The sequence below is a fragment of the Anomalospiza imberbis genome, chromosome 1 (assembly GCF_031753505.1).
Source record: "Anomalospiza imberbis isolate Cuckoo-Finch-1a 21T00152 chromosome 1, ASM3175350v1, whole genome shotgun sequence".
Lineage (NCBI taxonomy): Eukaryota > Metazoa > Chordata > Aves > Passeriformes > Viduidae > Anomalospiza > Anomalospiza imberbis.
Window position 1 is genome coordinate 50226477 of NC_089681.1, and position 14894 is coordinate 50241370.

General features: G+C 39.5%; 1 protein-coding gene across 5 annotated transcripts in view; it reads left to right on the forward strand.

Annotated features, from left to right (window-relative positions):
* Nucleotides 1–14894, forward strand: part of LOC137474916 (uncharacterized) — a 42111-nt gene that overhangs the window by 15024 nt on the left and 12193 nt on the right. For all 5 annotated transcript variants that reach the window (XM_068191996.1, XM_068191995.1, XM_068191982.1 and 2 more), the window contains 3 exons: nt 4638–4774; nt 7811–7968; nt 12564–12676. In XM_068191996.1, coding sequence (XP_068048097.1) covers nt 4638–4774; nt 7811–7968; nt 12564–12676 — 408 coding nt within the window. The remainder of the gene's footprint in view (nt 1–4637; nt 4775–7810; nt 7969–12563; nt 12677–14894) is intronic.

The window sequence follows — 14894 nt, forward strand, 5'->3', positions numbered from 1 at the left end:
CATCTTTTATCCAATAAACTTGCCCTGAGATCCTAGAAAGATGGTGAATTTCAAGAATCCATGTGTACAGTCTCTATGTTCATACTTCAAGATGTGCTGTCTTCTGTGACTCCCATGTTTAAGCAGTATTGGGAAAAGCAACAGATCATTTCACCTCTATAATGTTAAATCAAAGTGCAGCAAACGGTGGAAATACAAATAGACATATTCTCTTCTAGAGGCTTTGTGGGGGACCTAAAGCGTTCCAGTTACCACAGTAAATGCTGCTTCTGAAATATGTCATACATTCTTGCAGGGCTTGGCTGCTACAGGCCCTGACTTATGATCCATGGAAGGAAATTCCAAAAATTATACAATAGCTGAGAGACAGATTTCACACTTTATTTACTAGTAAGGGGCTTCAAAAGAGTCTTGCATAACTTCTGCACAACTATGTACTTGTAAAGAAAGTGGGAAGATATTGGCTCACCTTGAACTACTTATTCCCATTCTGCTGCTATGAATTTTGAAGCTCATTCAAAGCTTTCAGAAAGAAGACTATGGAATGTCTCATTTCCAAAGCAGCACTGCAGTGGACAGATTTTTTTTTTTTTTTAACCTTTCACAGACAACTCCTACCTGCTGATGGCAATGGTTTTTTTGCAGCTGCTCAAGGTAAGCAAAAGCAGAGAGAATTCTCACTTTGTCCTGGTATCTGCTGTTATCCCAAGGGAGTTTGGATGGGATTCTGTTCCAGCATTGTGGAACAGCAACATTGTATGGTGGGACATGTCCCATGGCCTTTATGTAAGGGCAGCAGATGACTGCACTTAAATACATTATGAAAAGAAAGAGAAGCCCTGAAATACCATGACAATGAGCAGCCTATTCCACCTGACAGAGACAGGCAGGGGAAAAATCTTAATTTGAATCAGAAACTACTGTGTCCAGCTAGCATGGGCAGAATGGAGAAATGGTATATAAATTCTGTAAATTATTATATTTTTATTATATATGTATCTTGGTATCTTTTTCTATTAAAAAATGTAAAAGACAAAACCTGAATATTAACTTGTATGAACAGAGTGAAAATACAACATTCTACTATCAGCTTCTGCTAGTAGTTTAGGGTGTATTTTCCAATGAACCAAATATATATTGTTTGTTGCAATATATAATTTGATTCCTTTTTTTTTTTCCCCTAGCTGAAGCTTTCATGCAGTATCTGGCATGAATATGCTGCTGAAAGGCAATAATTAAGTAAGAATGATGTATCTGTTGCACAGAATTTCCCTTTTTTTTTTCTCCAATGTGACAAGCAGTTGCAGTACAGTAGCTTGCTTTGGCAGGCTTCTGAGTTTTTGTTTTTACCTAAGTTAAGTGCAAAAACACTTATGCATGTGTTAGAGGGAGATGTCAAAGGTGCCTTCCTCTTGGTAGGCAATTATTTGCTCTGGCTTTCTCTTGGGCAGAGAAATGATCTTTGAAGGTTATCTGGAGGATGGCCTCATATAACTTTTGTGACTCCTACATATGACTGACTTTTGAGAGGTGAACAAAAGTGCAGAGAACATCAAGAAGATAAATGCCAGGAAGGGAAAATAACTGTGTAAGCTGAAGACAATGTTGGCAGATGAACAAATGGGTATGAAGTGGGCAAAGAATAAATCTAAGCTAGAAACTGGAAAATTTCCTGCCATCTGAAGAATGAGATCATGGAACAGCTTGAAGGGTCATGAATGCTTAACTTATTCTGCTATTTTAATGAGATTTGAGTGTCTTAATATATGGCCTGGGACCACATCCTGTGCAGCCCAAAGAATGTCTTTCACCTCTTTTTTCCTTTCCTTTTCTCTCTCAATTCTGCTCTTACAGGTTTCCCCGCATTCGCACCAGTTCTGGTAATCTGGCAGCTCTGGGCATCCCTGGTTGGATGCTCTGCCCAAGATATTCCTAGTTTGTTTTTCTCTTAAGTGCTACCCTGAAGAGTGTCAGTGACCTGAGACAGTCCTGTGTGAGGCCTTGAAAGAAACACTGAAGAGTGCAGTACAATAAGGCTGGCATATAGATGTAAAGTGCGAGTAAAGAAATCATAGAATGGTTTGAGTTGGAAGGGATCTTAAAGGTCATCTAGTTTCAACCTTCCTGTCATAGGCAAAGACATCTTTCACTAGACCAAATTACTCAGACATCCATTCATCCTGTCTGTGAATACTTCCAGGAATGGGGAATCCACAACCTCTGGACAACCTGTTCCAGTACCTTACCACCCTCACAATGAGTAATTCTTTCCTAATATCTCATCTAAACCTATTCTCTTTCAGTTTGAATTTACTTTTCCTTGTCCTGTCACTCCATGCTCTTGTAAGAAGTCTTTCTCTATCTTTCTTGTAGTCTCACTTCTGCTCCTGAAAGGCAGCAATTAGGTTACTCTGAAGCCTCTTCTTTTCCAGGCTGAACAAACAGAGTTTTCTCAGCCTTCCCTCAGAGGAGAGGTGCTCCATCCCTCTAGTAATCTTGGTGTGTCTCCTCTGGACTCATCCCAACAAGTTCATGTCTTTCCTATGCTGGGGGCCCCAGAGCTTGATGCAGCACTGCAGGTGGGGTCTCACTGAATGGAGTGGAATCACCTCCCTTGATCTGCTGGCCAAATGTGTGCGTATATACACATATGTACATGCACATATAATAGTGTTTTGGTCATTTTAGATGCTTTTACCTCTAAAGCAGAGGTTTCTGACCTCACTGACCATACAACTTGGTTGTCTGCTGCTCTATAGACCTTGCCTATTACAGAAGGATTTTAAAGATGCTGTTAGTGTCTTGGGAATAATTATTTTGCCTTAATTATTTAAGAGACCTCTCCAAGTGGCAGGGCCTAGGGCTGTCAACATTTTTCTCCCTTTCAAAAGGACAAAGGAAAAGTCCTGTTCTAGTCCTGATTGGGTGCACAGCCCTTTTTACTTTGTGTCTAAGCAGAGCTCCAGGAGACAGGAGACCAGGCTTGCACTGGATTGAATCTAAGAATGTTATGGTCTCAGGCTTTCAGTACTCCACTTTAAGTGATTCCTTCATGGTCCTCACTTCCCAAAAACCCCCAGCTATCTCATTAATCACCCAGCATTTATAGAAAAATGCTAAAGATTGATGCACCCAAAAAAATGTGTAGTGATAGGGTAGATGGTTCCCATGGGAGTAGGAGCAGGAAGTTGTGAAGAATCATATGTGAAAATAAGAAAAAGAGGTAAGAAAAGACATTAACACTGCTCTGTAATAGTTAAATAACTACATGAGAGAATTTCTCTCAAACTCAGCTTCCCACATGTCTAAGCCTCAAACTGAAATGGAAAAGGATCTTCTTTCTTTTTTGAAGGATGTTCTTGGAAAGATCAGGTAAAGGAGAAAAACAGGGTGCTCTTTTGTAGAATTACTGTTAATACTTAGCTTAGTCTGTTGAAGCAAAGGTTGTAGTTTGTGTGGTCAGACAGCTTGATGGCTTGATTCCTGCTCAATGTTTTCACAATCTAAACATATGCTGTAAATAGCAGGCTGCAATAAATTGTGCTTCAGGTGTAGTAGGAATTAACTTAATGTAGAGACACTGATGTGTTTTTCATAGTGACAAATGTACCATAAGGGTTGGTGAATTTAGGGAGTTTGTATCTTCAAATGGTTATTTTAATTGTGTGTGGCTTTCATCCTCATGTTTATTGGGAACTTGCTATGCTAATCTCTTCTGATGTACAGGTTGTGGACTATTTACTGGGCTGCACAATGACTGCAAGGCTTTATGGAGAAAGACTGCAAAACAAAAGCATATTGACCCAGCTGTTTCGATCTATCTAAGAATAAAGGGGAGCTCTAACATGTGTGAGCACCTAGGCATATAAGGCAGAGTTTTCTCACTGAAATAATCTGAAAATCTATAAATTATTTCTTTGTAACTTGGGATTCCACCAGATACTTATTACCTGTGTGAATTAATTCTTCTCTCTCCTGCCTGTTCCTATGACTGGCTTATAAACCAGCATGTATTGAAAAAAGAAAAATCTTTGGAGTCAATTGTTTAGAGGCACAGATAGATCCACAAGAGCGAGAAACTGGCCACTCAGTTCTGAAAAACACCAGCTCAGAAAATGGCATATTTACCCACTCAATCTACTTTGTTTGCTGCTACATTTTCCTTTTGGGAAGAGATATCAGTTTAATCTGTGATCAAACTTGTAATCAGAAAATGGCATAAGATTAATTATGGAAATGCCATTTAATTTCCACAGTCTATTAACAACTGACAACTGCATGAAGATCCCATTAATATTTGCACAGTGCTGTGAGCTTTAATAACATTCTTAGGGTCAGATTCACACCTACTTTAAGATATAGGGCTTCTGGTTCACAGGAGAGCCATGAATTTAGCCTGTAGGCTTTAAAAAAGGAAAACAGATAAATCAATTCCTGAAAAATCAAGTATGAAACTGAAAGTTGCTACATGCTAAATCTGGGGTGGGGAGGAGAGGAAGGTGGCTTTGTGGGTTCCTGGCTTAAACACAGAGTTGCATTTTTGGTTGTATAAAGCTTTGGCATTCTGAATTTTCCCAGTAATATATAGGCATTTCAAAATGAAAATTTCATTCTTTCTCCTGTTTACTCCACTGCAGATTTTGGACAGAATTGAAGATGTTCAAGAACTTATATTCTCTAAAGAACCTGACCTGTCAAGAGCTCTTCTTCCCGTTCAAACTATGCACCTTACTATAATAGTAGCTCATCTGGGAACAGAAGAAGAAGTGAAAAAGTAAGAATCCTGCCAAATTCAAGAGCAGCTAATTTTTCTGTAAATGTGGTAGCCTTACTGCTGCTATTGTGAATCATTATGTTTTATTAGAGCCCACACACAATTCCTCTTAAACTTTTTTTTATCAGTTTCTGGCTTGCTTTCAGTACTTGTGGGGAAAGATCTTTACAAAGGCTAGCTGTGATGCATCAGAGATTGAGATTTTTTTTATCTGCCATGGGGTGAAGAGAAAAAGCTGTGTGGCTGTAAATAGTATTACTGCTTTCTTACTGTGCTACTACCACAAATTAGCTCAACAGATGTAAGCTTCCCTGAGCTGCTGTCTTTTGAGAAACCACAGCTTTTCAGAGCAGCCATACTTTTATCAGCTGGAAAATGCTAGCTGTTAAGATACATTGCATTAAGAAGAAAACAACAACAAAAATCTGCTTAGTTCCTTCCTAAGCTGCTCTCCTGTTGAATTCAAGCGGTGGGCTGTCACTGGGGCCCTGTGAATTAAGATGGAGCTATTGACAGATGACTAAGGAAAGCTGCCCTGTGGTCAGGAAGGCTAGAATTGATAGAAAGGTCCAGAAAATAATGCCCATCTGCTGCAGTTTTTTTTTTCACTAAGCCTTATCTTACTGTACCACACTGGGAAACCTGGAACTCCTGGACATAAGGAGGCAGAAAGGAAAGGCCCTTATGTGCCTGGGAAGGCATCATGTGGTAGAGGTGGGAACTTGATGAGAACAGCCCTTTCTCCAGCGGCCCTGGTACATATCAGCACAGGAAAGAAAAACGGGCCTCAACGCCATATGAGTGTCACACAGGATCTGCTGGGGTGTAAAGCAGAATGGCTAGCTGGAAAGGTGTCAAAAAGCCCACTATGACTAGAAAAAACCCCTTCTGCCCATACAGGCAGCACCAGTTAAGCATGATTAAGTTGCACATAGCAGGCTTCTATGTATGTTATTTTAAAATTACCTGCTTTATTTTTTCATTCCAGAGACTTTTTTTTTAGGGTCTGAAAGGGAAAAAAAAAAAGGAGTGTTATATGGGCTAAGGAGACATGCAGAAGACAGTGTACGGTAATTTAGCAATAAAACCCTGTGGCAGTGCTGCTGACTGGGCAGGCTGATGTCCAAGAGGATAGGAAGCTAGTTGAGAGCAGCAATCAAAATGGGAATCAATTGGTTAGGGAGGTGAGTGGAGCTAAGTGGTGTTAATGAACTTAAGAGTGGATGTGTGTCTGTAATGTAAAAATAATTGACATACCTAATGAAAAGCAGATCTGCCTTGCCAAATGATTTTCATCCTGTATCTTTTACCTACCTCCATAGCTCCTCTAAATGAGGCTGTAGTTCAGTGGCTACTACTCTGTGCTGTCATATGAAAGACTGCCTTGAGCTTAAATGTTTCTCACTTCTCAAGCTAGCAGCACTGCTGATACAGCTGGCCCAGCCCCTCACAGTGGGAGGGAGGCATCTTCAAATCTCAGGGCAGGAGCTGGAACAGAACTTTTTACATTGACAATAGGACAAGGGGGAATGGCTTCAATCTGGAAAAAGGCAGGTTTAGATTAGATACTGATAGGAAATTCTTTACTACAGTGAGGCCCTGACTGAACAGGAGTTGTGGATGGCCCATCCCTGGAATATTCAAGCAGTCTGGATGGGGCTTTGAGCAAGCTGGTCTATTGCAAGGTGTCCCTACCCACGGCAAGAAGGTTGGAGCTAGATGATATTTAAGGTCCCTTGCAACAGAAACCATTTGATGGGAGAAGTTGTCTTAGCAGTATGTAATTTTTGCGTAGACATTATGAACTTAAGTGAAGGGCTAGATTAGCCATGCTTGTTAAGGTGGTAAAATAAAAAATCCTCTGCAAAGAATTCACTCTTTCCAACTTCAGTCCTGTCCTTGCTATATCTTTATTGCTGAGTCCCCATAAGTCTTGGGAAGAAGCTGCTCTTATGCTATTATAGCTGAAGTAACTCCAATGTAGTAGTGAGGACTGTTCATAATGTTGGCTGAAGTGGCCTCTGTATGTATTAAAGAGGCTTTCCAAAGGGCATTAGTTTGTGATATGTGGGTTTTACTGCCTGGTTTCTGTTGGTATGTTACACAGGTCCAGTATTTTTAAAGAGTGGAATGAATGCAGTCAAACCTTGTTCTAGGTGCAATGATAAAGGGAATGTGGCTTCAGGAGGCCCAGAAACCTATGGGATGGTATCCTGAAGTCCTTAGTCATGCTGCAGTTTGTTAGAAGTATGAAGCCTTAATCAGAAGGCTTCTGGTCAAACTTGGTTTGAAGACTGACAGGATTCCCCTTCCTGAGACACCAGGGCAAAGAAGGGCACTTGTAAAACTTCAGCAGGTGTTAAGTTGTTGGAATTCTTGGTGTCTACATTTAGAAATTTAATTGTTATACTTTTTCTGTGTCTTTAAGAAAAATGTTTTAATTTGAAGTATTAATGTCTTTGGATAATTCACTTTTTTTGAGACTTCTGTGTGCAGCAAGGTGCCTAACTAAACTTTATTAACATGGGATGCAGAGCTAAGAACATAACCATCAATTTGATATTTTTTGCCTAGCCTGGAATATGAGGATATAATGGAGAAAAATATTAATTGAGCTTCAGGTGGGATAATGAATTTGTTTTAGTTTAAGAATAAAATTAGTCAGCCAGTTGAAAATTACAATGATAAAGTTTTAAACTACATGACACAAATGGAAGTTCAGTTTTATCCCTTTTGACTCTTCATTAACATATATTCATAGCTTTTCTGGATTGTTAACATTTTGAATGTTCACCTCACTAAAAAAACTCACTTCTAAATACATTAGCTAAAGTTGAAGTAAAATACGTAGTTTATTTGCAGTATTCTAATTGTTACAAAAGAATTAGCAATGAAATACAGTGTACCTGTGATACCTTGCATAGTGCTGCAGAGTGGTCAGAATCAGGTAAATTGGCTAGTATTAAAAATAAAACAATATTTCCATATGTAAAAAACATAATAACTTTCAGCATTTATATATTGATTATTTTTAAGGGCTGTTCTGGCACTGAAGCAAAGCAAGACTAAAGTGGAAGACATCTTGCAGGGAAAAGACCTTAATTTGACATTCCACGGGATTGGAGAATTTAATAACAAAGTGCTATATGTGAAAATGTTGGAGGAAGACCAGAAAATGCTTAACAGAATTGCAGGTAAGTACAAAACTTCTTTCTCTAGCTCTTGTGATAAACCAGGTTGTGGAGTCCATCAGCTCCTGTAAGCACTGGCCCAAGCTGTTGTGCACAGCTGTGATGTGCTGCCTTTCCTTTCATCTCCTCTCTTTCTTAATTGTTAAATATGAAGCCAACAACTGGGTTCCTGCAGAGCATTAGGCCTAAAATAGGTTGTCTGTACTAATATGGAAGAGGTGAGATGCACAGACATTCATGTGAAGATCACACAGTCGAACTTAACCTGCTCTACAGCTGGAATCTCACAGGAGTGAGGTGTGCAGTGTTCAAAGTGACACCTCTAGCTGAGGCTGTGCTCATTCTAATAATCTGAAAGCCTATTCAGTGTTGGCCCACTCTGAGTATACAAGAACTTCCTTTAAACTGGAAAATGCATGAAATCATAAGTACCTCTGGGGTGGGAGGTGATAAAAATCAGTATTTGTCTGCATATGAGTGTATAGCACCAGCAAATCAGCCTTTTGCTTCCACCATAGAAGATGAAACAGAAGTGTAAGAATAGATTGTCCTCTGCTCTATTTTCCCAAAACATTGAAGGGTTTATGAGATGTTCCAGACTTTTGATCTGCTTACCTGCATCTGAGTACAGTTTCAGAGGGGCTTGATACTCTTTTCTTCCTCTCTACCCAATTCTGCTTTTAGGATCTGCTTTAGCCTGCAATGCAGAACCTAATCTGTGTCCTGGGCTTCCGTTCCAACAGAACAGAAATAATCAATATACATTATTTTTCCTTGCTCTTTTCATACTAAGCAAAAAGGAAGCATAGTTCAACTAATGCTTCTCAAAGAGTCATGCAATACAAGGACACTGTGTACACTTCAAAGACTATGATTCTCACAGCAGTCTGTTTTTCTTTTGTTGATGCTGTTTCTGACCTCCTCCAGTTCTCAGATTTGATATTATAATTCTGCTTTCTTATACTCCTGTTTATTTTACCTCTTAAGTAGTCAGAGTTATAATTAGATGGGAGATGCCCTTTATGAACAGCTTCTTTGCCTCAGCTATATAAAATTAGCCACTTGACTATCCATTACCTCTTCCTTGATTCTGGCCTTCATTTCTCTTATTCCATCCCTCCCAAAGCTAATTTTGACTCAAAACAGCTGTGCATTTCTGAGGTGGTCCCTAATTATTAGGATTACAACGTCAACAAACTTGCCCATGCACAAACTGCTTCTTCTCAGGGCTTTAACTGGAAATAGTATTGACTGGAAGTTATCAAAGTAGAAGGCAGATGATGCAATTTTCTGTAAGATCATATTTGGTACATGCAGGTCTACAATATATATACAATTCAGTGCCATTGAAATAAGGGGCTGATTGATTCTTTTGATGCCTGATTTGACTGTTTTGACAGCACTGCTTTGGCTCTTTCCTCACTCCTGAAATATACAGAAGTGAGTACCTCACTTCTCATCTGGAAGTGACTGGTTTTCCCTGGACTCATTGTCTTGCTTAACTCAGAATTTTGTTGCCAATGAGTCATACCATACAGGGTCGATCTCTATCATGCTGCTTTATCACCATCACAAGTGTTTAATTTTCGTTCTGCAGAATGTGTGCTATGATGCTCTTTAAATATCATCTTGGACCTGTGTTAGCTCTAAAAGCCATTGCAATAGTGGGTGGCAGATCCTTTACGTTCTTTGCCTGGGTAACCTGCATCTTCAGGGTTTAGGAAACCTAATATCTAGCTTCTGATCTGAACCCCCTAATTAGATAGAGGAGAGAAATTTTGATTGCAAGCCCTGGGAATATTCTGCCAGTACTTGTGTTTTTAATGCAATATGATTGTTCACTGATTGCCTGAAATAATTCCTTGACTGGGAGACAAGCTGCCAGTTTTCAAGCTGTTAACTCTGTTAACAATGATTTTGCTATTCAGAGAGTTGTAGCTTCCAGTGTTGTTCTATTCTGCATAACTTCTGACCATTTCTAGAACTTAATGAGTCTGGGAATTATGCAAATGTATATCAAAGTCTATCCTTTCAATGACATCTCCAAAGAGATGGGTTTTTGTCTCCCCTCTCTCAGCAAAACAATTTAATTGTTATACAATAAATAGGGATTATTTTCTTTACCTTTTAGCCAATATTTTTGGTTGTCATTAGCTAGGTGTGAATTTTAAATGTTGTCTTTTTGAGCGGCATGATGGGCCAATTATTTGGCTGGCAAAGGTCAAGACACTCCTGTCAGCTGTCTCTGCCTCATCATGCCCTTACTGATGGTTTGCCAGGAAGTTTGAGTTCTGCCTGCTCTAATGAAGTCTTTTAGCTGCGGAAGTATTCCTGACATTGGCCAGGTGACTAGCCCTCTATCTGCTTTTGGTACTACATCATGGACTTCACTTTCAAAGTGGAGAGTTAGCATATCTCTAGATCAATTAACTGCAACCAATTGGTAAATTCTGAGCACTACTGGGTTTATCTTGCTGCTAGCGACCTCATCCACTTTGGAGAAAAGATACTGCTTAAAATGTCTTGGAACTTGTGTAGGATATTTTTCATATGAGCTAGAGAAGACAGTGTCTGGAAAATTGAGTGCCAGCCTGGCATGGACAGGGCACACCATCCAGGAGCCTTGTTCCTATACTGATTCTTGAAGATGATTGCTGGCCTTGACCTTTCTTCCATCATCTGTTTTTCTGATGAAAATCTTCACCTTCTAGTAAGAACCCCTTCCTGCTGTTCTGGAGGCTCAATGGTAACCAAGAGGAGATGCTATCTTCAGATTTTCTTTCTTAGGTTAATATCTACCTGGTTTCTTTTTATGCAGCTTGGAGAGGTTGCATGCTGGATGATGCATGAGGAAGGGCTTCTTTTTCTAGAAGGAGCTTAGACAATCTTCTGCTGTGTTTTTTTTTTTTTTTTCCTCTGGGGCTTCCTGTGCTTTGACCAACTTGCATAGGAACAAAAAGACTTAATATGCAGAAATTCTTCATGTTAATGTGTTCTATTTGACAAAGTACCAGGGGCATTTTAGGGGTTGTTTGATACCTAACCATAATCACCCAGGACAATTTTCAGATTTCTAAAGTGTTTGCAGCACTCACACCAGAACTACAGACAGGCTGTACCTTCTGCAGCAGCAGCTGGAGGCCAGGTGGACATCCTGTAGGACACCTAAAAGGACATTAGATGCTTGTTTGGACAACTGGATCCTATTCTTTGTGTTTTCCAGATGGAAAATATAAAAAAGCTGTTGCCTTGGCAAAATGATCAGACAGCCTCAGCTGCTGTTCCTTCATACATACTCTGAGAAGAAACATTTTAAACTATTAATTAGCAAAACTCCAACACAGAGACCTGGCCTTGATACAAATGCATACACAAACTAGTTGAGCACACATGTAGTTAAACTTCCTGATAGGTGGAAAAACAAAATGGAAGCAGGGGGATTTCAAAAAAGGCATTAATCTGGTATGTAATATGCTATTTTTTACACAGTTTCAGCATTGATCCTCCTTCTTTCAGTGCCTAAGCAATTAAGCAGTAACAAAAATAAGCCTCAAGATGGGGGGATCTGACTGGAAAAGCTACAAAAGCTGCAGGTTTCCATTTTAAAATGCTGTTTTTTTTTCTTTTTTAACCCTCTTCCCTGCACACCCCCCTCCCCCCGCTATACAATCAAGGTATAAAAATCTCTGTCAATAAGAAAAAATTCCGGGGAGTACTCCAGCCTTAGCCAAGGCTTTATGTGTAATTTTGGAATTATTTCTCACTGTTTAAGCACAACTGTTGAAAAAAAAATCTGTTTTTGCCAGACTTGTAGGGATCTGCCTCATGCAAACCTTACTTTGCTATACTTGAGGCTCTGCATCCCCAAAGTCCATGAAAACCAAGAACAGTTCAGCTTGGTTTGACCTGTCATTAAAATCCTTAGCTGAAAGGCTTTGAAGAATACAAATCCTGGAGTTATAGACACTTTTTTCTATGGAGGATAAAACCTTATGGATTTATAAATACGTGACTGAAGTTTTTAAGCCAATAACATCGTAAACACTTTGTATCACATTTGTACCTGGGGAAGGAATATTATATTTGTGTGATGTTCCCTCCTGAATACTTTAAGTGCTGTGGAGTTGTAGTAGTTTTGGGAATCTAGCCTTTTTTTTTTTTTTTTTCTTGGAAGCACTTTGCTTCTTTCACTGCTGTTTGTAGTAACTGGAGAGAATCTGTTCTGCCACAGACCCTAGATGTGGCCACTGGTGGTGGCTGCATCTTGTTCCTGGCAGGGTGCCAAGGACAGGTGCTTTCTCGAGCTCACCATTTGATAGGGGATTTGTGAATTCGGAAGGAATTGTGTTGCAAATGCAGAAGTCTGGATCCAGTCTCAGGTTTACAACTTATGTCCTTGTGTCATGCCGAACTTTGGTTTTGAGTACTTTTCTCAAATTTTTCTGTTGCCTGTGATAGTGCAGCAACTGGTTACCTGGGGTGTGTTTTAACTGTTATGCTTAAGACAGGGATAGTGGCTTTTTGTCTAACCTCCCTGTAAATACTTTTCCCTACCTCCCCACTGTTACTCATTTCTTGCTTGTATTATCTTTTTCCAGAAGCTGTGGAAGAATGTTTTATTGAAATGAATCTAGACATTTCAGGAAGTAAGGACTTCAAACCACATCTGACTTTCCTGAAGCTCTCTAAAGCATCAAGGTTGAGAAGAAGGGTAAGTAACAGGGTGTAAGAATATTTTTCCTGGAATCACTTCTAGTGATTAATTTTCCTTCAATGCGATCCTTGGGATTGCAACCAGAGAACAACATAACTTCTCTTTTTAACAAAGCTTGTATATAGACTGGTCAACACAGTTGTATTTGTTCATATCTGACTGGAAGAAATGAGATCTGTTGTTAATACTCTATATGGCTCCCTTGTAGAGTACAGACTGCTTCCCTTCCATTGTGGCTGGTCAAATCTGCACAAAAACAATGTCAAGCTGTTTCCATAGGGCAGGATGGCTTCTGAGCAGTATTTGTCTTCTGACTAATATTTACCTCAGAACAAGATTAATGTCATGTTGGAAGTCAGGCTGGTGCCTTGATTTATACTAGAAATGTGTGATGTGCTTTTCTAACCTTCACTGCAGCATTGTATGGGATTTATCACAAACAATTAAAGTAAAAAACAACTCTGATTAGATTGCTCATTTCCCAGTGGAATACTGTCCTGCTTGTTTCCAGGAATAATACTTGTATTTATGAGGTCAATATATTGCAAACCTGAAACACTAGAGGAGCATGCAGAAAGGAAAACAGAAAAAGCTATAATAGCTGAAGAAAATGACCTTGTTCAAGTACTTTGTATTGACTTGATATTAGCCTTTTGTATACATGATAAAATCAAAGTTGGCCAGGACTGATAGTTCTGTGCTGGAGGCTCTTTCTTTTATTCTGCCTGTAGGGATTTTGATGAGCAGAGGCATCTGCAATGTCTAATGCAAAAGAAACTATACAGTAGGCACGTAGGAATTACTGTTGACTCTTGTATGGAGTATTTTCACACTTCCTCTTACTATGAAATTTAAAATTAAAAAATAGAATTGTAATTTCCTGCATTCTCTCCTCTTTTGATCTCTAGCACTAAATATAGCTTAATCTTGCATAACATGATTTATGTATGCCATCTCATTGCGTACATATATATATATATATATATATATATATATATAAATATGCAAGTGTATAGGTCTTTGAATGTTAGAATATCGAGTGGTATGCCCAGAAGTGGATGCAGTATTCCTGGTGTGGCCTCACCAGTGCTGAACACAGGGGAAGTATTTCTGTCAGTCTGCTGGCAACATTCCTCCTAATGCAGCCCAGGATACCACTGGGTGCCTTCGTTGCAAGTCACACAACTGGCTCATGGTCAACCTGGTGTCCACCAGGACTTCTAGGTCCTTTTTCTGCAAAATTCCTTCACAGTCAGCTGTCAGCCTGTACTCATGCCTGGGTTCATTCCTCCCCTGTGGCTGACCTTTGTGCTTCTTGTTCAGCTTCATGTAGTTCCTATCAGTCCATTTCTCCAGCCTATTGAGATACCTCTGGTTGGCAGTACCCTCTAATGAATCAGGCACTTCTCCCAGTTTGTGATTAGTGAAGTTGCTGAGGGTGCACACTGCCTCAATATCTGGATTATTAATGAAGATGCTAAACAGTTCTGGACCCAGTATTGGCCCCTTGTGTACATCTCTAGTTACCAGCCTCCGACTAGACTTTGTGCCACCAATCACCACCATAGGGAACTGGCTGTTCAGCCAATTTTCAATCCACCTCACTGTTCAGCCAACTAATAATTCATCAGCCTTCTCTATGGAGACCTCGCAGGAAACAGTGTAAAAAAATTTCCTGGAATTCAGCTAGACAACATTCTCTGCTTTTCCCTTGTTTACCAAGCATTACTCGTTTCTGTGCAAATTTGTTTTCACAATAAAATTATTGCTCCTAAATTATTATTTTACAGACCAAGACTGAGAAACTGGAGTAGGGCCATATGTTGAGTTGATTATTAGGGGCATGTGAGCTCTGTAAGTCCATGTACAAATCTCCCTGAGGTTAGTAAGGCTCAACCCTGGACATAAGACATTATCTCAAAGACCACTCACTGTCCACTTACTGCATTTCTTTCAAAATATAGTACAAATAAAAAGGAAGGAACTGCTTACTTTTATGATAACCCATTCCTAAATAGTGCATAAGAGAAATTGGCCTTCCTAAACACTAGAGGATACCAAAGTATGAATACGACAAAATATCACTTAAGTTATTATGATGCCATCTACTGGCTGTAATTACTTTCTTTATGCCCTAAATAACTGCTTTCTTGCAGAAAGTGTGCTGTTTATGTATTTCACACAGTTGAAGTGCTTTTTATACGAAGCTTAAGAG